The 22,511-nt window shown below is 40.3% G+C and overlaps 2 protein-coding genes across 10 annotated transcripts in view; one reads left to right on the top strand and one right to left on the bottom strand.

Moving 5' to 3' along the window:
- Nucleotides 1–3,441, top strand: part of rdh14b (retinol dehydrogenase 14b) — a 4,851-nt gene extending 1,410 nt beyond the window's left edge. The window contains exon 2 of the mRNA XM_042503281.2: nt 2,583–3,441. Within this exon, the coding sequence (XP_042359215.1) occupies nt 2,583–3,200 (618 nt within the window). The 3' untranslated portion in view covers nt 3,201–3,441. The remainder of the gene's footprint in view (nt 1–2,582) is intronic.
- Nucleotides 3,442–7,171: 3,730 nt separating this feature from the next.
- LOC121955488 (brain-enriched guanylate kinase-associated protein) overlaps nt 7,172–22,511 on the bottom strand; it is a 48,688-nt gene continuing 33,348 nt past the window's right edge. For 4 of the 9 annotated variants that reach the window (XM_088089095.1, XM_042503467.2, XM_042503470.2 and 1 more), the window contains 5 exons: nt 19,680–19,841; nt 16,161–16,227; nt 14,497–14,604; nt 14,024–14,104; nt 7,191–9,653 (listed from right to left, as the gene is read on the bottom strand). In XM_088089095.1, coding sequence (XP_087945221.1) covers nt 8,241–9,653; nt 14,024–14,104; nt 14,497–14,604; nt 16,161–16,227; nt 19,680–19,841 — 1,831 coding nt within the window. In that variant the 3' untranslated portion in view covers nt 7,191–8,240. Of the gene's footprint in view, nt 9,654–14,023; nt 14,105–14,496; nt 14,605–16,160; nt 16,228–19,679; nt 19,842–22,511 lie in introns of all 9 variants that reach the window. The other 5 variants (XM_088089096.1, XM_088089097.1, XM_042503473.2 and 2 more) reach the window with 3 other exon arrangements.

Below are 22,511 nucleotides of genomic sequence, written 5' to 3'. Positions count from 1 at the left end.
GTACAGCAAGAAGAAAACATTTGTATTGTGGGTCACTGAAAAGATAAGATAAGATAATCCTTTATTAGTCCCACAGTGGGGAAATTTCCAAGTCATTCAGAAGTTCTGAAATTTTGACCTTCCTTAAAAATGTGTGTAAACACTGTTCATTTTTGAGATGATACCTGGGGAAGTTAGCCACATGCTATCCAGCTGAATGGTTTGTTTCCTAGATACAAATCAGGTGGGCTGGTTTCCAGTTCATTCCAGCTTGTCCAGTACAAAGCAGAGCATTGCTGGTAGGCCCGGGGGGACTGTCCATGGTGCTGAACTTCAGCACATCAGACATCAGTTTTATCTCCTTTGAGATTTTAAGGATGAAAAAGTGTGACAGCATCCATCAGCTGATTCCTGCCAGAGGTCGGGTTAGAAAGACACGTCCACTGGCAGAAAATGACATGGAAACCTTGTTTACTTGTGATGTAATCAAAATATATCCTGAGTCACTTGAGCTGTAGAGCCTAACATCCCTTTGGAGGCTTTATCATGTATTAGTGCACTCAACTAGAGCTGTAACTAACAATTGCTCTCCCAATTATTTGAGCAATTCATGACTTTGGTGTATAAACAACCAGGCACTGTATGCCTGTCACAGTTTCCTAAAACCAAATGTAATGTTTTTAGATGTCTTGTTTTGTCCAAACAACAAATCAACCCCCCCAAATATTCAATTTGCAGTGCTGTTAGAGAAAAAAACAGGGTTTTCTTATTTTGTAAACCTGCAACCATCAAATATTTGTCTGATACTATATACTTTTTTAAAAAATATTCCATACTATATTATTAGCATCTACAGTATGTTACATAACGAGGCAGACACATCCACCCCCACATTCAAATATATTTAAAATATATATAATATATAATATTATATATATTTTAAATATATAATAATTTATAATATATAAATATATAATTTAACATATTTAAAAAAATGGCAATCACGCTCTACCGTCCAAAATAATCATTATAAAATTTAATCAAACTCATTAATGAACTTAAGAAACTGGCAGTTTTATTACCACTGGCTCTAATATTACAGTGTACTGCAGCGTTTCACTTCTCCAGCAGAGGCCGCTCCTGCTGCTGTGGCTACAGTCAATGCCAAACACTGTACTGTCTCTCTGTTTCATTATTTTTAGATTTATTCAAATGTGGAAAACTAAAATGTAACTGTGATACTGTTAACTTAGATTTTTTTCTAAGGTGTCATAAAAAACTCATATTTCTATACACGTGGTGTCATAAAATAGTCTTTTCCATACACAGACACAAGCATATGCTGTCAAATGTTCTGAGCACCTCATATTGTAGTATTTTTGGTTTTATAAACTGTGTAAATACCTGGAGCCCTAAAAAATGATATGACATGGGAAATTATTTAACTCACTGTTGTTTGTTCTTGTTTGTTTTATGTGGTTCCTCATTTAAATCAGACTGTTAAATTTGTCTCACAAATGAAACTGTTTTTGCGTTAACGTTTTAAAATAAGTAATAAGTGCTTAAATAAAGGCATGTTGCGTATACCATTAAGATATGTCAGTTAAGCCTGTAGGCTATATTTTCAAAACATTGACAGTACAAGCATCACTTGCATGGTAAATGTGGAATATATTGTCTGCTACAGTTAGCAAATTATAATGTCAATCACTACTACTTATATTGATGTACAGTATATTAAAGTAGCTTTAAATTTAACAGAGAAACAACAATAAATCATTTCATTTATATCGCAAAACCTCAAACAGAAGTTGTTGGCTGCCTACTGGAGATAATATTAGTTAGCTGCTTAGATAACACATACAATATGTATACTGTATGTTAAAACCTTTGTCAATATGGACATACTACTACACAATGTTTGCTTTGTAAAATCCTCTACAATTCAATCCTTCAGTTCATTTACTGACACCAGGAGCACAAAAGAAGACAGCATTACTGGCATAGTGAACAAGAGATGCAAAAAAATAAATAAATAGATAAGTAGATGTAGAAAACTACTTTATTTTTTTTTAAAGGGAGGGAGTACTGCCCAGTTAACTAAATTCATAATTATATTTTAAAATTATTTTCCAGAATTCTTATAATTCTTATTATATTATTATATATATTAATTATTATTATTTTGTTATATTATTTTAAAACTTTTTTTCAGGTCAGTTCATGCTTTTTTTAAAAATAATTAAACTTTTTTGTTTTATTTTCTTTTGTTTGCACATTTTCAGGTGATTTTTCGTACTTTTCACAGATTTATGACTTCTGGGTCATCTCTTCTTTTGCTGCTCATTACATTCTTCCCATGCTTTTTTTTAAGCCTAGGTTTCAAAGGGTTAAATAAATAATTTGATTGTATTTCCATTTTTTTTTACTGAGAATCAGTATTGTATGAAAGGAATTAAAAGCCCACCGCAACGATTTAAGCAAATAATATCTGTGGCTGTTAACTGAAGTTTTACGGCATGTGAGGTTATTTAAATCTTTGATGTGAGTTATGAAGTTGAAATTGTTGAGTCTTAAGTCATGTTTTATGTTTGACCCTTTAGGAAGAGTCCAAGATTGACGTGCTGATCAACAACGCAGGACTCTACCAGTGTCCCTACACAAAGACAGAGGACGGTTTTGAGATGCAGCTGGGTGTGAATCACCTGGGTCACTTCCTCCTCACTCACCTCCTGCTGGACCTCCTGAAGACCTCGGCTCCCAGCCGCATCGTCGTGGTTTCCTCCAAGCTGTACAAGTATGGCCACATCAACTTTGACGACCTGAACAGTGAAAATAATTACAATAAGGCGTTCTGCTACAGTCAGAGCAAGTTGGCCAACCTGCTGTTCACGCTCGAGCTGGCTCGCCAGCTGGAGGGCACGGGGGTCACGGTGAACGCTCTCACCCCGGGCATCGTGAGGACCAGACTGGGCCGGCATGTTCAAATCCCTCTCCTGGCAAAGCCGCTGTTCTACCTCGCCTCGCTGGTCTTCTTCAAGAGCCCGTTGGAAGGGGCCCAGACTCCCCTCTATCTGGCTTGTTCCCCCGATGTGGAGGGAGTGTCGGGGAAGTGTTTCGCTAACTGTGAGGAGGAGGAGCTGATGACCAAAGCTACAGATGAACAGGCAGCCAAGAAACTGTGGGACGTCAGCAGGAGGATGGTTGGGCTCGCTAACTGAGCAGAGTCCTGCTCTGTGGATGGGACTTAATGTGTTCTTGGACAAAATATTTAATCTCTAGCAGCTCCACAGACACACTGCTCTCTGGGCTTATGAACAGACAGTCTGCCACCTTGGAGATATAAATAACTGAATGACATGTTGTGCCAATGAAGAGTGTAAATTTGTGAGGGCTGAGTGTGCAATGCAGCGGGTTGAACAGAGCATGTATATGGCTTTGAATTAAAAAATGTTGATGCATTGCTGTGTGATGTGGTCTCTCCTTTAATCCACCTGCCCCACAGTTACTTCTGTCTGTTCGTCATGGAAATGTGTTCATGTACAAAAGCCATTTTTAAAAAAAAAAAACTGTCTACCTCTTAACATGGCCACACAATCGGCGTTCTCTTTGAGGAATTTAGCTGGAGAAATCAGGTTTCTCTTAAGCCCCTTCCCTGATTACAGATCAAGGGTTTCTTATTTCCATGACATGACTAAATGCTACACGCTAACTGTCTAGTGTGTCAAATTTAATGGCATCTAGCACTAACGTTGCAGAATTGAAACTGAAATTAAACGTATGCAAAGCTAGTAGGAGAACTACAGTGGCCAACATGAAATAGCAGCTGGACCTATCAAAAGCCCAAATTTGGTTTGTACGTTCTGTGCTAGGGCTGCACAATTAATTGAATATTAACCACAATCACCATTTTGGCTTTCCACATAGGAAACTCTGCTGCATGTCAAAAATCAAGCACTTCCTAAACTAACAACAGTCTCCACTTATGAAGAGCTTTCCTCTCTGCGTGCACCCTGCAGTGGCATTCTGTGAAAAACTTTCCTAAATGTTGCAGCTGCAGACGGCAAAATGACAATAATCCGTCAACAACCATCATTATATATTGTTTGGAAGTTTTCGGATTCAGGAGAGAACAAATCATATGCAAAAAATGCATGAAACTGTTGTCTGCACAGCAAAGCTACACAAATTACTTGTTTTACCACCCAAGCAAAATTTACAATCTGCGGGACGATCAATGCACAAAGGCCGAGACGATGGCGTCCATAGAAATGGATTGACACTCATTCTACTGTCACCAATGTGACCTCACGAAATCACAATTCTTGTCCAGCAACAAGACATCAAACGCCCCTGACTATGTCGCTGCAGAGCACCACAGTACTAAGACCGCTGTAAAGATGTGCCACGTGCCATATTTGTTTAAACCTTACTGTTGAAAAGACTGTTGAAAAAAAGTAATGTCCCTCCTCCACTTCTTACTTTCTCTAATGATATTCACGAGAACTCCCATGGTGCACCTAAAACAACCAATCAGAGCAACAGTTTCTCGAGCGCTGTCAATCGTGTCAATCACTGCTGTCAACCTAGGCAGCGCTGATCTGATGTGTATCAAGATTTTGTTACTGCATTGCCTGCTTTTCACCCCGAATGTTTTCAGACATATATTTTAGTGTACTGTTTAGCTGTAACATGAGAAAGCTTGTGATACAGTCGACCTACGTACAAAGCTGCACCAGCTGGGCCAACACTCGGGTGATCTTTTCACAGATTATCTTTATTACTTGTGTGAATATAGTCACAGTTTCAGTGAATATTCATTTTTTAATTTATTTTTTACTAACTACAGCTTTAAGTGTATATTAACAACAAGAAGATCCCCATAAATTTATGACTGTTTTGCATCCTGGAAAGATATTTTTCCAGTCAAAACTACGATTTTCAATTCAACAGTGAAACATTTGAGTGTAAACATACCTGTAAATGATTACTGATTCCAACACAGCTCAGTCTGGGTTTATAAATACAAAAAACTGGATAGTACCTCGCCCTCTTTCCTTGTCTTGTTTTATGCCAGTGAGCTGACTTTCTACACACACATCAAACATCCTCTGATTGCAGTCATCAAAGCTAAGCTGAGCTGTCACCTTTTCCTCCACCGTGAGGTCACATTATTGCTTGTGCTGTGCAAATCTTGAGAAAAGCATATCCATTTTTAGCTATTGTACTTGAATGCTAAATTTGTGCATACTTTAGCATGTATTCTGCAGTGTGAAAAAAAAGAGAAGAGTTGGGAGGGCAGCTGTTAATCTAGTTTCCCTCTGTTGGTGTGTTTGAAGTGTAAATGCTTTCTGCCGTGTCTGGAGGAGACTTAACAATAAGGTTGATGATGCAGATCAGTGAGACGCTGCTGCAGCCGCGGCTCCCTCCTGTGGATGGATTCAGTCTCACACATAAATCCCCTCTCACTTCGGCTGGAAGGAGGAAGATGAGATTTAGCAATAAATACAATGTGAAAATCAGATGCAGAAGAATAAAAACAAGCAAAAATATTGCATGACCTCCTTATGCTAATAGAGTGATAGTTCGCTAAGAATGTGTAAAGTGTATATAGGGTGGACCGTGCAACTAACAATTACCATCGATTAATCTGCCAATTATTTTCTCACAATTGCAATTTCCTCAAGTCCAATGTGAAAGTGGTCAGTATTTTTGTTTGTCTGTTTGTCTGAGCAGCAGTTCGTAATATATTCAATTTACTATTTCAGAGGATACAGAAAAATAGCAAATTATTACATTAGAAAAATTGAAACCAAGCAAATTTTGGCATTTTTGCTTGAAATAGTTGCCAATTAATTACATTTAATAACTTTAAGTCAACTGATTAATCACAGTATTGTTTCAGCCCTAAGTAAATACAAGAAATACCTTGATGGGGCTGTTACTAATGTTTATTTTTATTGTCTATTATTTTTTTTTCAATTAACATGAAACTTCTAGCAAAAACATGGAAAGAGGTTACAAGGATATTACCTGATATAAAGCAAAAAAAGGTGAAAAACAAAGAAAAGGTTAAAAAAAAACTGTATATCATAAAATTATATCTACATACAGTATATATTATTATTATTATTATTATTATTATTATTATTATTATTATTATTATTAACTTATAATAATTCAACTTTCAGGTCATTTTCTTGTCACCATTTCCTAATTTCTTGCAGTTTGTGGGACATCTCTTGCCAAGTTGCTCATTACACTTTTAGCTGTGTTTTGTACGTTTGAAAGATGTCTGAATGCATCACCAGAATATAACATCATTCCAGGTTTCAAAAGGTTAACAGACTAATCATTAAGTCTACAATTTGTCAGATAAAACTGAAAAATAAAAATGTTCAGCTTTGTTCAGCCAACAATCCAAAACTTAAATATTCAGTTCACAACAGAGAAAAGTCCTCAGTTTTGAGAGGCTGTGAGACTAACTCCTTATTGCAACCCATTGACCTCTAAAGAGTTCAATCTACCGGCACAATCTATCAGACTTAATATCATATATCAGCTCTAGTGCAGTCTACATTTAGAATATTTTTAAGGCTTTACCTTGCCATAAGACTCACCTTTTCAACTGGTAACTGAAGATGTTGCCTAAAAACCTGCAGACTCCACAGACCTTTGTCACAACAGACATTTTGACATGTCACAGAAGAAAAAGCAGCAGGTCATTTAATAACATTAATGACAACAGCATTCCACTTAGGGAAGCTCCTGGCTTTGTGCATGCTGGCTCACTAAACCAGCTCACCAGCAAGCTTAATGGAACTGAGCCATCGTCAGTGTTATCAGTTTCACCTGCGCCTTTTCCTACCGTGACGAGTCAAAATCTCTCCTGTGAAGGTCCACAGACACAAACAGGCATTTTAGACTGAAAGGTGCTAGACTTTGTTTGCCTCAATCAGTTAAACCAGTAAGATGGATCAAATATTCCAAATGTAGCGTACATTTAAACTGATACTGATTTTTCGTAAGTGGCTAAAATATAACAAAAGCATTTCAAATGATTATACTTGTATGACTCTTTCAAAAACACAAATAAACTTCCTTTCAGTTTTGAGTTTTCTGATCTTGGCAAAATCAGTGTCTACACACCTATTTTTAAATTTACAACAGTGATGAAGCAGACATCATAATGACTCAGTGCACGGCTGCTGCAAGATGAGCGAATAATGAAGGGTCTTCCTCTCAGTTTCATCACTCGACATGGATTAGCAGACATGTAATTATCTTAAAAGAACCACCTATCACACACAACTGTGCATTTTAAATCCCCACACAGCTACATATGAACATTAAAGAAAAGCTTGGGGGCTTATATGTATAATTTGTGCTTTATTAGGCGAACAAAACAACCAAATTATATAAACATGCATCGTCGTCAAAGAAACAGGGTTACAGTGGCTTGATGGGGTGTGGGCATCCAAATTTGAGGTAGAATGGGGGCAGGAAAACCTCTCCGTGGGATATAGAAGAGCAGAAATAAAAAATAATACTGACTGCTAAGACAGATCTCAAAACGTTCCATCAATAACAAGATAACACACCCACCGATACTGTCAAAATCAATCAACGGAAGAAAAAACTAAATGCATGTTTCTCATTGTTCATTGAAGTGATTAATTTGTTTTTGTCGTGTTCCAACATTCACATTTAAATCCTCACAACGCCAACACCGCTGCTTCAGTTCATTAAAAATAATGACTGAATCTTGGTGCAGTTACAACAGGCGTCAACTCTCAGTTAAAATACCTCTCTGAGTTTTCGAATATAGGATTGGCAGTTTTTAATTTATGTACAGGTTCCAGGTTTATCAATAAGATTAGCATTTTGTTTGACTATTTTGGAACAATTCTTGCTTACAGCTACATACAAAATATATCACTCCATTTTCAGTTATAAGTATATATTTATACATTTGTAATTTAAATACATACACATTCTTACAAATTTTAATGGCCACTAGAGCTCCTCTCCTCTGATTCCTCTAAATCCAACTCATTCACGTGCTTACTAACTCGCTCAGGAGTGTAAACTGTTGCCATACAATCAAAGCTTTTAAATAATCAGCAATAGTTACATGATTCTGAATTATTCGGCCCCTGGCTGCTGTTTAGACCATTTTCTATTAAAATGATCGTGCTAACAGAAGGCGTAGCGGGACATATCAGCGCCTGACGTCCTGTCAGAGAATAAACCTGATTCCTTCAGTTCAGAAGCGTTCCATAAAGCTGCGCCTTGGTCAGACTGTCCTTCCTGGAAAGTCCCAAAGAACCGAATTTTTGGTTGTACGGAGGAGGGGGGGGTGGGACCGGTGGAGGCGACTGGCTCGGCTGCGCGGGCAGGCTGTGCATTTCCACCTGGTAGTGCTGCAGCTCTGCGGCCATCTCCAGGGTCCTCTGGTTCAGAGACTCGGTGGAGCTGTTGGGGCTGGGGTCGACGTAATCCGTAGTCTGGCCGCCGGCCGCCACGTTCCCTTCCCTGTCTTTGGAGCTCCCTGAGTGGTAGAGGCTGTGCTCCGACTCCTGGCTGTCCTCGGTTCGGTACAGGTGGGCTTGGCTGTGAGCCTGCCGCGGCCCTGGGCTGCACTCGGGGCTGGGGCTTGCGGCTACCCACACGGGGTCCATGACGCCCACTTCTTGGTGGTAATAGTCAGCACCCTCCTGGAAGCTGCTGTAGAGTGGGCCGAGTCGGATCTTAGCGGGCCGTACGGAGAAGTGCTGCTCCGAGAAGCTGTAAGGGGAGGCTCGGCCCGGGCTGCGATAGGTGTGGGCACTTAAGTCCTCAACACTGAGTTGTCTCCATCGGCCGATCAGCTCCTCCTCCTCGGGGGCTAACGTGCTTCCTCGACGGCTGTCTCCATAGGCAACACTTGGGGATGAAGAGGGAGGGAGCGGCTCATAGGGCTCGCTGAAACAGGAGGACATAGTGCGGCTGTAGACAGGCGAGCTGCTGTTCTGGTGGTGGCTCAGCTCCGTCTGCTGGAAGGGATGAGCGTTGGCGAAGCCTCTCGGACTGTCTCTCTCCCACGATGAGTCACTCTTTCTCTCGTAGTCCCCTGCATCTCTCCACTCCATGTAGAGGGAATGGTGGTGCGGGGAGGAGGCTGCACTGCTGGGCGGGCCGTTGCCTTTGTCTTCAGACCCCCCTCCACTGAAGCTGGAGTAGGAGCTGGAGCCAGCGCCCAGCGTAGCGGGGAACTTAGGAAAGTGCTCCTGCGAGAAGCCGGCTCTCAACCCCACTGAGCCCTCCTCTGGGTTGCTGTCGGTGGAGTTTTGGGGCCCGTATAGCAGCTTCCTCTGACCGTGGAGGTCCATGCTGGGCCTCCGCTCGCGGTGCCGGTCATCAGGGCAGTACAGGGCCGTGTCGCTACTGTACAAGTCAGATTTGTAGAGCGCGCGGAGCCCCAGCCGGCCTCCTGGTCCCAGGCTCTCCAAAATAAAAGCATGGTCCTGGGTTTGGGGGCTGGGGGAGCGAGAGGCCTGGCTGCTGCTGCAGGCCTCGTCCGGCTTCTCGAGCACTTTGCCAATGAGAGAGGTCGGGACAGAGTCGGAGTAGGTGTGACAGAGAGGAGACTCCTCCATGTGCATGGTCAGTCGCTCCTGAAAATCAGCAGGCAGCTGGAAGTGTCAGAGAGAAGAAAAGGCAGGAAACACATGATGTGAGTGTTGCTGTTCCAACAGATGGAGCTATGCTGAAGCATGAGCTGATGGTTGTTTGAAGAGGGTTTTGCAAACTGCAACATTTACAGGCTCCAAAATGCTCTCAGTGTCTTAACCACATTACTGTGTTCAGTGTAAATAGTTACTTGAACACTATGCTTCACTGCACTACAAAACACTCCCTGGACTATCTCTGTTACTATGATCTAAGATGCCTTTAGACTGCGCCACAATAATGTGTGTTTATTGCGTTTCACACTCAGACTGTATCGTCTCAGTTTGCCAGATTGTCAGATACTGCAATGAATACACGGTGACTCGTAGCACTACAATGTACATAAAAAATGAAAGCAGAGACCAGTCTTCAGTTTACGTCATGCAACTCTGAAAACTTCTCTTCTTGCCAGAATCTCACAAACTTCTTTTTCATTACTCCCTTTCTGGATCTCATTAATTTACTTATTCTATTGGGTAAATATCAGGGGTGAGGACGAAGGTTATTATAGCTCACTAAGACCAAAATAAAAACTAAAACTAAAACCAGGTGTGAAAAAAAAAAAAAATTAGTTAACTGAAACAAAGATACAAACTAAATAAAATACAGACTGACTTAAACAATATTTTGTACTTAAGGAACCAACTAAAAAAAGGGTACCAAAGATAATTTAGTTCACAATTAAAAACTACGGTAAGTCAACATCAGACTTGAGAATCACTTGCGACAATGACATTGTCCCACCCGTAGTAAATATCAGTTACATATGCAAGTGCTTCAACAGATGTCCCTCTTTCTATGCGTTCCTAGTTGATTTTTTTAAAGTCTCCAGTTTATATTGAGGATGAACAGAAAAGTAGTTGTTTACTCTTGTGTCGCTCCCTTTTTTTTCCCTGACAGTTTGCTGATGGGTTGTGCCTGGTTTCTTTGCTGTTCATTTTCTTGTTCAGTGAGTTGCTTTTGTATTTTTTGTATTGCTTAGTAAAGCAGTTTTTTCGTTTCGCCTCCATCATTTTGGTTTGTGAGTGGGTTTTTTTCTGATTTGTTGGTTTGTGGGTCGTGGCAACAGTCACATTGTGTAAAATTGAATTTCTGACAGCATTTTGCTGCAGGTTGTCTTTGGTTGCGTCTCACGGTGCAATCTAGTACCACATTATGGGACTGATCCAAATCACACACTGTGTTGCAAAAATACAAATATATATTTGTAGAAATATATCTGATGGATACTACAGTGTACTTTCTTAATGAACTGCTGTTTCTGTCCCTTTGCTCTGCAGTATGTGTGCAAGTGATGTGAGTATGTCACCGCAACACACACCTATATTTACCTGACATTACTGGAACAACTGTGTCATAATCAGTGACAAGAACCATAACAAAAGAGGAAGATATATGTGGAAAGGAAGCTGACCTGAGTTGCCTTCCTCAGAAAAGAAAGACATCGCTCTATTCCGAGCATTTCTCAATAACAAAAAAAAAGCCTCTATCCACTATCTGTGCCTCTCCATAGCAACAAGTATTAAGCCGACTGCAGCACATCATCAACACAAATCTAGTCAGTTGTTCTAATTGGCAATGAAAGGCGAGCTAATTATAACTTTGTAAGATAGAGAAAAGACTAACATGAAAAGACATTTTTATCACAGCAGTTTTATTACGACTTGAACCAAACTAAATGCCACTTAATTACTGTCCGCGCATTCTTTCACTTGAACAGGATCACTTTTAATGTGGTGTTCAAGAATTCAAGCCAAACGACTGAAGCACTTCAGTAGGCGCTGAAGAGCCACTGCGCTCCTCAAAATGCTGCAGCACCATTCATCAATATGCTTTCGATTAGCTCCCGCCCACAGGAGACTGGTGGACATACAGAGAGCGCATGTAAAGCCTCTGACCCCCCATAATGTTTGGCAGGAAGCCTGCATAACAGTTTTTCGCTCTATAGCAAATCCTATACTGTGTACAGCAAGCGTGTGCATGTGTTTGTGTATAGGGGGATATTTTATGAGCCTTATGCAACCAAATGCAGTTTGCATTGATATTTCCATTCAGCCATAGGGGAAAAAAACGTGCAGAGGCATTCTCTTGTGGACACTTGCCAGCCTTTAAAGCCACCCTTGTCACATGGGTGAGGCACAAGGCCCGGGGCTGATGCAGCGAATAGTGGCGCCAAGCTGGCCTGGCCTTACAACACTCTGATACCCACATGCAGCTCTTTTCACAAGCAACAGCAGCTCTAAATTTACATTTCGCCACATGCTGTTTTAGCTCATTGAACAGTTAGCTGTCCCGCACATTTGTGCACAATTTGCCTTGAAGTAGTTTCCGTTGTGCTTCGTGCTCAATCATTGTCAAACAATTACATGATTGCTAAACCCGGTGCAGTGTAATTACACTCTGACTTAGCTGCGCACTGAGTGACAGGAGGAGAAAGACTTGAGAGCCTGGGTTTCAAGATCTGTGCTACTGTTACTTTTCATTTCCAAGCCTGCATTTAATTCCAGTTAAACTCTGAAAGAATTTAACAAGAATGAAAACAAAAAGTAGTTTATGTCAGTGGTGAACAAACTACTTTTACTTAAAGGTCCCATATTATGCTCATTTTCAGGTTCATTCTTGTTGGTGCCCATCAGAGCATGTTTAAATGCTTTAATATATTAAAAAAAAATAAAGATTCTCACACTGTCTACATGAATGTACCTGTGTTCACCCTCTGTCTGAAAAGCTTTATTTTAGCAACTGTCTCTTTAAGCCCCCTTGTCTGCTCTGATTGGTCACACTTTCCAAGTCTCCCACATCTGTGCTCTCAGCGTCTCTTTGCAGTCATTGCGGCTGCAAAATGATCATAATGGCACTGTAGCAGCAGTTTCTCCCTTAATATAGTATAGTTGTGACATCACAACTTCAAATAATTTCTGATGGCTCATCTAAAGGCACAGTTTCTGAATTTGGGCTGTCTGCATTTCTGTGTGGAGTGAACATTTTGATACTTCGGAGTAAATGTAAATAGTTTCTGTCCATCACTGGTTTATGCTGGCAATTTGTAAAATCTGAATATTTGTCTTTAAATCTAAAAAAGGAAAAAGTGACTGTTTTTCAGTTTGCCTCTTGATAGCTACTATTGTTTTGTTCATTTTATATATATATATCTGTATATTATAGTGTACAAATATAAATTCTTTCTATACATTCTTAGTGTAGATAATTACATGTCTCAACTTCATCTTTGTTGAGGCAGCATGTTAAATTAGGGACCATCTTTTTCGAACCTTTTTTGCTTCTGTCAGTCGAAGGTTATTCAGCCAAAAACCAGCTTTACCTCTCTAATCTCCGGCCTTCCTGCAGTGACCTACAGCAGTCAATGCTCCACCGTGTCTTGTCTCTTATCTCTTCTGCCTCACAAAGGGCGAGATGACCTTCAGTTATAGTCGAGACAGCACATTTCTTTGCTCGTCTTTTTGTCATGAGCTGAGAATTCACCTTAGCGCTGCTTCAGAAACAACTCACTCAAATCCCTTCCTCCAAAAATACCGACTGTTTCCCCAAATCTTTCTCCTTTACCTGTTTTTGTTGGAAAATGCTCAGTGCAAACATCAGGGGAACCTTTAGTTGCTTGTGACTTTTGAGAAGTAAAAATGTAAATGCATTTTACTGTTACACTTAAACTTGTTGGGATTTGACGTGACTGAAATCTTGATAAACCTTATGAAACAGGCAAAAACGTCTATTTCAGTGTCGTCTCACTAATAGGCTGCTGAGGCAGTGTCCCTGGCATAACTATGATGACATCATGGGTATTGTTAAGCCTCTGTGTAAGACACACTGGGCTTCCTCCAATGTAAACCCATCTGTGTCAATATTAGACACTCAGAGCAACAGACAAATTGAAAGAGTGTCAAAGTCAATTCAGGGTGGGCGGGAGCCAAGGTGGATGGGTCCTCTAAAAGCCAGGTGTGTTGTAGCCACACATTGTCACCTTTCTGGCCACATTTGTATTTCTCCACAATCAACAAACTTTGACCCAAGAGAGCTGTGTTCAGGACCAAAAAAAACATAGGTTGTTGCATTTGTGCCACTTAAAAGTGGGTGTTTTTTGGTGACATCCACAAGCTTTTCCTAACCATTAAAAAGTAGTTTTGTTGCCTTACTCTAACTGCAGTGCAATCTTACCGCTAACCTCTTCTGCATCAAGATACAACGCAAAAGGCTATTCCTGGTGTAATTTTAGTAATGCTTTGGGCTTCTAAATTCAAAACAACATAAATAAGATTATAATGTAATATTCTTAATAACAAGACTGAAGATATGCAAGAATCATCGCAGGTCTCACCTCAGAGAGCTGCGCCCTGTAAAGAGACTTGTTGCACTGGAGAAGCTGAGCAGCCAGGTTACAGTCCTTCCTGTACATGTCCTTCAGAGACACAATTGGAAGACAAGTAGCATTTAAAGATGAATATTCACAAGTAGTGGTGATTATTTTCATCATCCTGTCCGATTATTCTTCCCTCGGAGGTTACTTTGCCTGCTTTGCTTTGAAAACTGAAAATCAGATTGTTAAAAGCAGAAACCACTTTTTTATTTGCTTTTGTGCAGAATTAGGTAAGTTAATAAGAACAAAAGTGTCTCTAAACGCTCGTGTTTGATGAGTTTTGCTGTGACAACCTCAGCCGAGCATGAAAAAAAAATCTTGTGTTACTGTGATGACAAATTAAGAAGACTGTTTTTGTTCAAGGCAGATAAAAAAAGAGAAAGTATAAAAAATATGTTTGATTTTATTCTCTTGAGATGTAGGGAGGCTCTTACATTGTCTTCTTGCAGCTTCTCAATGGTGAGTTTTGCCTCCATCAGGTGGTTGTTGAGCACGATGATCTCTCTGCTCAGCGCTCTTTTCTCATCGTCATGGTGCTGAGACTGACGAGAAGACAAGAGTTTTAGGAACCAGTGGCATGTAAACAAGACTTATATTTTCACTTTGACTTGCAAAGTTTACTTCTACACACAGCTCATCCACTTTTTAAAAATGTTTCATTCATCAGATTCCATTAAGTAATTCACAGCACTCTGAATTTGCAATGACCTGTCAGAGTAGCATAGTCTTATCTTTTTCTGTGCAGAAGTACCATATTCAAGCAGAATAAACAGAAAAAGCTGTGCAGTATTCGAAATGATGACTTACAATTTGAATGTCAACATTATGAATAAAGCTTTGAACTGCTACAGTTGGCTACAACCCTAAAGCTAATCAACCAAACAAACCTCCAAAATGTCATGAAAGTTTATAAAGAGCAGCTTGAATAGTTGGTACCCTGAGTAATGTCTAATATAGCCAGAATCTATTCTCTGTGGCTTGTGTACAGGATCATGACTCTAAATATAAACACAGGATGGATACACTAAAGATACACAACTTCACACATTGAGAGTGTTTAAGTTGCACAAGAGATACTGTTGCTGATTTTTTTTTGGTTACTATGGGTTACCAAGAAATGATGACGTCAGTAAACTGAGCATACCACAGAAGAACACTTTCCCTTCTTGTTGGCTGATGAGGACAGAGTTCAGGTTTAACTCTTCTTCGCTGCTGTTGTAATTCATTGCTTGCTGCCTTTCATGCTGATTTCCTGTCAGTGTTTCAGGTTATACGACAGCTGCAGCAACAATGAAAAGTTTTGTCGTCTCTTTCTTCGGGCTTTTTTTCCTCTGTTGAACAGTGTGCGAGTGGAAGCACACTCAAAGTATATCACTGTGTTTATCTGTCTTGTAATTACATTCTCTATAGTTGTGCAGGGCCACGGGGTCAGATGGGTTTGTGGCACCTCTGGAGTAAACAAGCTTTACGATTACAGAGAGACTTACTCAGCACCTCTCTCGCCCTTGAGGAGGAAATACGTGAGATGAATCAGTGAGCTGATGAGGACACTTCATGAGAAAATAAAAGCTGCTGGCGTTCATTTAAAAAAAAATAAAAAATCTTCTCAAAAACCCCCAGTGACCCTCAGCTCCTTATTGGCCGGGTATCTCACTGCTGTAATCACGAGGAGGGCCGTGCTGATTACTATCTTGTGCTGTAACAAACCCATTCGCTGAGCGTTTTCAGCTGTCTATTCAACAGCAAAGACACCTGATTGTCATACAGTGTTCTCGGGGAGGCTAGTTAATTGTATCTTTCCACCGGCAAAAGCAATGTCTGACAAATGAAGTGAGGTGCGGCGCACTGAGGAACAATGGGTTTGCTATCACTCTGCCATTGGAAGGAGGACAGCCAATTGTAATAGGCCATAATTAACGTCAGTGGTACCAACAGCAGGGCATATTCATATTCAAATTGGCTGTCCAAGTGCTCTGCCCCACAGCTAAACCCCACGACTTGCTGAAGCGCTTGTCTTTCTTCTGTTTCTCCAGGTACTTAAACTTAAGCATGGCAATTCATACGACACAAACACACACACGGAGGCTTACACACTTACATTTCTGTGAATCTTCTCCTCCAGATCTTGGTTGATCCTCTGCAGTGCCGAGTAGCTGCTTTGTATTCTAAACGACAGAATAAACGACATTGCTCACTTGCAGATAATGGTTTGTACTTACACATACAGTACGGAGCAGCAGCCTCTCCCATCTGAAAATAAGCATATCAGCAGGCTCAGCAGTACACGAGCCAGAGCGGAAACTAGATGCCACAGTTTCAGTGTATAGCACTTGTAAGTCATTTCCACATCTCACTGACCTCACTCTACCGATATTAAGATTTAGTGAAAATCTTATTCTGTTTTTTTGTGATCCAAAAGGCAGAGACATGACACTGTATATGGCAACATAATAATGTAAATTACTCATTTCCTGTGGCCCGTGGATCCCAGGCTGGGGGCCCCAAGATAAATCTGAGTGGTCACAACACGATTTAAGGAAAAAGAAAGAAAAAAAAATTGGTGCACAAATATTTTTTTCTTGTGAATTTTTGGATACTTGCACTTCAGGTTTCGAAAAATTCCCTTAAGGAAAACAAAAAGAAAACTCTTTGGTTCCAGTGCTCACATTTAAAAGTGACGGTAAAAGCCCCAACGCCATATTCACGCTCGTTTGGCATTTCACCTCGCTATATTTGTGTTATTTCAGCACTGTGTCTCCTGGAAGCTTTCTGCTTACAGTCTGGCACCTGGCCGCAACCTTTTTATAACGTCCCGACCTCACCTGAGCGCTGTGAGGGTACATGCCCATAAATGTCCCAAACACAGAAAATAAGAAAATACAGGCAGAGGGCAGAGTCTCTGCAGAAAAATACACTGCCACACACTGATAGTGGGTCATAAGTGATAACTGACTTGAGAGGTGTGCACCTTTTGCTTTGGTTGCCAGGTTGAACTAAATGTTTCCTCTAAACGTTGTAAAACTGTGTGTGTGCAATGGTTTGTGGGGTAAGTTTAAGTTATCTGGTAGGTGTGTCAGAGGTGTTACCCAATCAACAGTGAGGTGTCTATAAAGCACATTCTTGTAGATCTCTACCTTTTCATGTACAATTTCAAACAGGGGGCTCAGTGCATCACCATTTCCATTTAAATAATCATTTTGCTGCATTTTGTTGAGGGCTCAGCCTGGTTTGACCAACAATATTAGCCCTTGGCCCTGGAGGCTTATTGGTGTCATTCTGATAGCTGGTGGGTTCTGAGATTGTCACAAAAGCTGCAGGTGAAGCAGAGGAAAAAAGGGCAAATGCACCAGTTAGTGAGATTCGCAGATACAGGATTTCTTGCAGGAGAAAGTTACGGTGTTGGTTCAGGCCGGTGGAGTGAGCCAGGTGCACGCCTCATTCCATGCTGACGCGCAGAGAAGACAAGTTCAGTGAAGTGCAGGAACAGCTGGTAGGCCTAAGGCTGTTGTCTGCGTGTAGCGTTTTTTGCTGTCAGGTTTGAATATGTGTGACATTTGTTTTCATGTGTTTCAGACCTGCTTCCCTGCTGGGCCGAAGGCGGCTGGCAGTCAGTCGGAAAGTAGATCATTGTACCAAGATTTTTAAAGTTTAGTCATGTAGTTTTTAACATTCAATCTGTATTTTAATATTTGGTAATAAAGTGTTCTTGGGATTATTAATATTTGTTTTTCTGCAGAGGATCAGTGGTCCAGTAGCTGCTCTTGCTGTGGGACTAATTTCATTGTTTGCTTGTTGTTTGAGGGTTTCTTTTGCTGTTTCGTTAACCCTGGTAAGTAAGCTGGAAGCAGCAAAAAGATATGGGTATTTCCCTTGGGGCGGGCTAGTTTTCTTTTCTTTATTTTTGTGTTCTTTTTTGTCTGCCTGCTTCCTCCACCAAATACTAATTTACTCAGGTCAGATCCCAGTCAGACAGTCAAGGCAGGCTTACAGTTCGACATGGTTAACTGTTGTAAAAATACATGTGTGTAAACTTTAGAATGTGTTGACAGTGTGCACTGGCTCTGATAGTGGAACTAAACCTCTGCCCCGTTAGTGGCAGCTGGGAAGTCAGCTGTAAGGAGGGAGAATATACTGTAAATACTAAAACTGAACTTCTGTAATAAAAACGATGTATCCTGAGCTCCTTTGTTATCATTCCTGATGCTTAGGACTTGCTATGGGTGTAACATAACTAACATTGATTTATTTATTTTTTTAAAGTTTTTTCCCAAAGCCAATGTCTGGGCAGACAGTATGTTCTTAAATGCATTTGGCTCTGCTCCAATTAAAGCATTGTCAGGATTACAATCTGCTTTTTATCATTTTTCAGACACAACTACACACTCCTACACTCGCACCAAATGCTGATAAGACAACATTTGTTCCATTAAGAACCCACATTTCCAAGAACCAACACCTCCTCTTCTTGGTAATCATACACTTACAGTAATGGTGTTTGGCCTGGATAGCAGTTACTTTGGTTATTTTCTATTTTACAGGGATGATTTCCTACAAAGAACTTAATAATGCTAAATCTAAGCAAAAAAGATACAAAATGCGTCAACTTGTTTATTTTGTTCTGCATGTTGCTCTTTTGGAAAACCACACTGTTTGTGCTCAATTATTGAAATATCCTGACACACTAATTATTACATTCGAAAACAACATGATGAAGTTTTTCACTGTGCCCATTTCATTAAATCTCATGAGAAAATGTCAACTGATCCTCATTAGCAGCAACAGAGAAATTGTATACTGTCCTTTCTATTTAAGCTATAAGGGTCTCCTCTTAAAACCTCCACTGTGCATTACATCTCTCCCCAATTTTAAAGCTGCTGTTCACTGGACCAGAACGCAAGACCAGCTAACTTTAGATACCCATGGGTAAATACAGAGTTTTTTAAAAAGTTCAATGCAGCACTTCATAGCATACAAATGGAGTTAAAAGCACAGGAGTTATAGCTTGAATTTCTCTTCCCACTGGATCTATTTAGACTTTTAAATTTGGTCCTTTCTGGAAAGGATTGTTTTGGATGCATTTTGTTTATATTCACATGTGACTGAAATATTATGTTACCTTTCTGTGCATGTTTTCCCTGCAGTACTTAGGTTTCTCTTACACAACTGTGATTTATATTTTAATTTAATTCTACTGATTAAAAACACAAAATTTGGGCCAAAATCTTATAGTCCAAATATTCAAACCTCTGACCTTGTGTGGAGCCTTTTTAGCGACTTAACTCTAATATGTACTGTCATATATGCTGAGTGGGGGTGGAAATAAGTACACTTGCTCAAGTACTGCACTCAAGGACAATTCTGAGGTACTTCTGCTTTACTTGAGCACTCCCATTTTCTACTTTTCTAAATTTCGAGGATGGCAAGTATGGTGTAGGGGCACTGACCAAGAGCCAGTATTTGACAAGTTGGGGTGAGAATGTGTCGCAATCAGTGGATTACTCTTTTAGATAGGATTTTAAATTTAGGATTTTTTACTTGTAATAGAGTATTGTGGTACATATTGTGGTATTGGTACCTAAACTTAAAGCATCTGAGTACATGCAGTTTGTGGGCCTACCTGCGCAGTTTATCAGTGAACTTGTCCAGCTCCTCCTGAGCTCGGCGCAGCTCTGTCTCCAGGTACTGCCGAGTGGAGTCGAACTCGCTCTGCAGCAGCTCCAGCTTGTGTGTAGTGTAGGAAAGCCTCTTCCGTAAGTCCTCCTTCTGCTCCAGCAACGAGCTGCACGCACACACAAACACACACACACACAAACACACAGAGCAGATGATTGTGTTCAGGGCATATGGTGCAGGAAACAAGATTGTAACTTGCATATATGCTCATCTAAATGGACTCATAAGGGTCTACATATCTTTTTAATGCACCCCTGAGCGGCCATGCAGCAGTGATGAGAACATCATGAGAGGGTGATAAAAGCAGAAAAGTTGTGTGAGAAAGTGCTTTGCATGAAGAAAACATGGGACCAAAACACGGATCTCTAATTAAGAATCCAGGCGGGGGCAGGCAAGGATACGAAGCATTTGAGCATTAGATCTCTTTTTCAGCATTAAAGCTCTGCAGCACATCACAGAAACCCAATCACCAGTGAGATTGGTCCCGCCGAAAAAAAAAAAGAGGGGGTGTAATCTGTGATGAAATATGAGCCAATGAACTCTAATACATCACATGAATGGACTGTGAAGGCTCAGATTTACGGAACAGCGATACCCTCCACATGTAATTCAGTCAGACAGCACAATGATGACTATTTTCAGAGTATGTGCATTACCTTGGCTTCAATCTAATAAAAGGGCAAGTGTGAGTGGGAAAAGAGGAAATGTCTGTTGCCGTGATGGATCTGAGTGTGCACGGCTGGGCTTAATGGACCCTGTATTGATGGACAGATGGAGGAAGGAGGGTAATGACTCTATCTGCAGCCGGATAACAGATAGCAGCGAGTGGATGGAGATGTGGCCACGTCGCTCTTTTCACTTCCCCTCTTTGTCTCACTTTTAACAAGATCATAGATTCAGAAGGCGGGGGCTGAGACGGACTGAAAGAAATATCAGGGCCAGGTTCCTTTCAGTGTTTTCAGGTCACTTAGTGGAGGTATTATCCAGTTTCCAATATGCATAATAAGAATTACAGTTGGTAAAAATAAATATCACCAATCTAGCCTTTTTCTGTAATTCTGTTGAAATTTTAGTCATTTTTGTCCTACAAACCACTTTAGCTTGATTATTAATTGCGAACAATTACACAAATTATAAAAATAAGGCAGTGCTGAATGAAATGATTGACAGATATGCCAAACACAGTACCCCGTGGTGTATAATGAGTTTGACACATACAGTATGTTAACAGTAACATGTATTGTCTTGCTTTCCTTTTGTTTTCTCTTGCCTCGCTAGGTGATGTAAGTAGTGGCATATAAACACCTGTGCTGGCACTAAAGCCGAACGATACAGATACTTTTTTGGGCTGATGCCTATTTTGGGGATAAAAAATTCAGAAATCGAAACATCATCCTTTACATATGTTTGGCAAATACCTGTCACAAAGATATGTAATGGGGTCTGGATATTTTACAGTTTAACTTAATTGTCAAATATGGTATCAGTGGACTGAAACTTCATCGGGGATTTAATTATTATGAAGCATCTTTTTCTGCATTATGTTGTGGTAAAAATAAACATCATGCACATCGGACAACATGTGAGCCGATACCTGTATATCTGTGATGGATCAATATCTGCCAATAAATCAGCTGACTGATACACTGCGGATCTTTCGTTGTCGGACACCTAAATAATAAGTTCAGACATAAAGAATGAGCAACTATAGAGGCAGAAATCTCACTAGTTGATATAATTTCAGTGAGTGGAGTCAAAGGCAATGACTTGGCTAGCAGCATACAAACAGTTAACAGTCTTCTTACTAACAGGCAAGATTTTAGGATAGTCAAAGACCCATCCCATGCCCTAAACTATGAGTATTGGTCAACCGATTCTATCCACTGATAAACTTTTACATAGCTAACCGATGTCTCACACTCACTCAAGCTGTGTGAGCTTAAAGGGACAGTTCACCCCAGAATCAAAATTTTTTTTTTTTTTTCTCTTATCTTTAGTGCTATTCATCAGTCTAGTTTGTTTTGTTGTCAGTTTCTGAGTCTGAGATATATGGAGACATCTGCCTTCTCTCCAACATATTGGAACTAGATGACACTTGATTTGTGGTACTTCAAAACTTCCACCACAACACGTAACATGACTATGACTTTAAAATGAATACTGTTAACTCATATTTTAAATATCTGCTTAGGGTTGCTATCATATAATGTTTACTTCTGACAAACTGTGGTACTTACATTTTTACTTAAAACAAAAAAGTATGTCTGTCTCCAGTACAGCTCTGCACCTATAAATGTTTGTACAAATAAAACTCCACCCAATCACCACTAAACACAGTACTATAAGAGGCTAAATGCTAAATAAAGACGTAAATTAGACATGATGATTTTACACTGGATCTGCTGGAATACGTAACTTTTCCAGCCAAGATTTTCATGAAAAGCTGCTACATCTACAACCAACTTCAGTGAGTGATAGAATACCTGCCTACAGAGTGATTCAATGAATGTCTCAACTGACTGGAGGGCATTTCAATGCTGCATCACCCAGCAGCCCCCACCTCCTGCTTCTCTTTGATTGGCAGGCATTAACAGGGGAGTACAGGTGTTTGTTGTTTGATAGAGGATGAGTTTACGTGAAGTAGCTCCAGGGATGAAAAATCCCCCATTAGTGACCTCCTCTGTGAACAGGAGTTGAGTCAGACATAATGAGTGCTTTCATTCCGGCGAAATGAGATGACGAGGCAGCATGACTTCTGGGCTCGGAGAGGCGGGAT

Source organism: Plectropomus leopardus, chromosome 16 (assembly GCF_026936395.1).
Source record: "Plectropomus leopardus strain MGB_pleo_1.0 chromosome 16, ASM2693639v1, whole genome shotgun sequence".
Taxonomy (NCBI): Eukaryota; Metazoa; Chordata; class Actinopteri; order Perciformes; family Serranidae; genus Plectropomus; species Plectropomus leopardus.
Note: the sequence above shows the minus strand (reverse complement) of the source record. Positions and strands in the feature narration are given on the sequence as shown.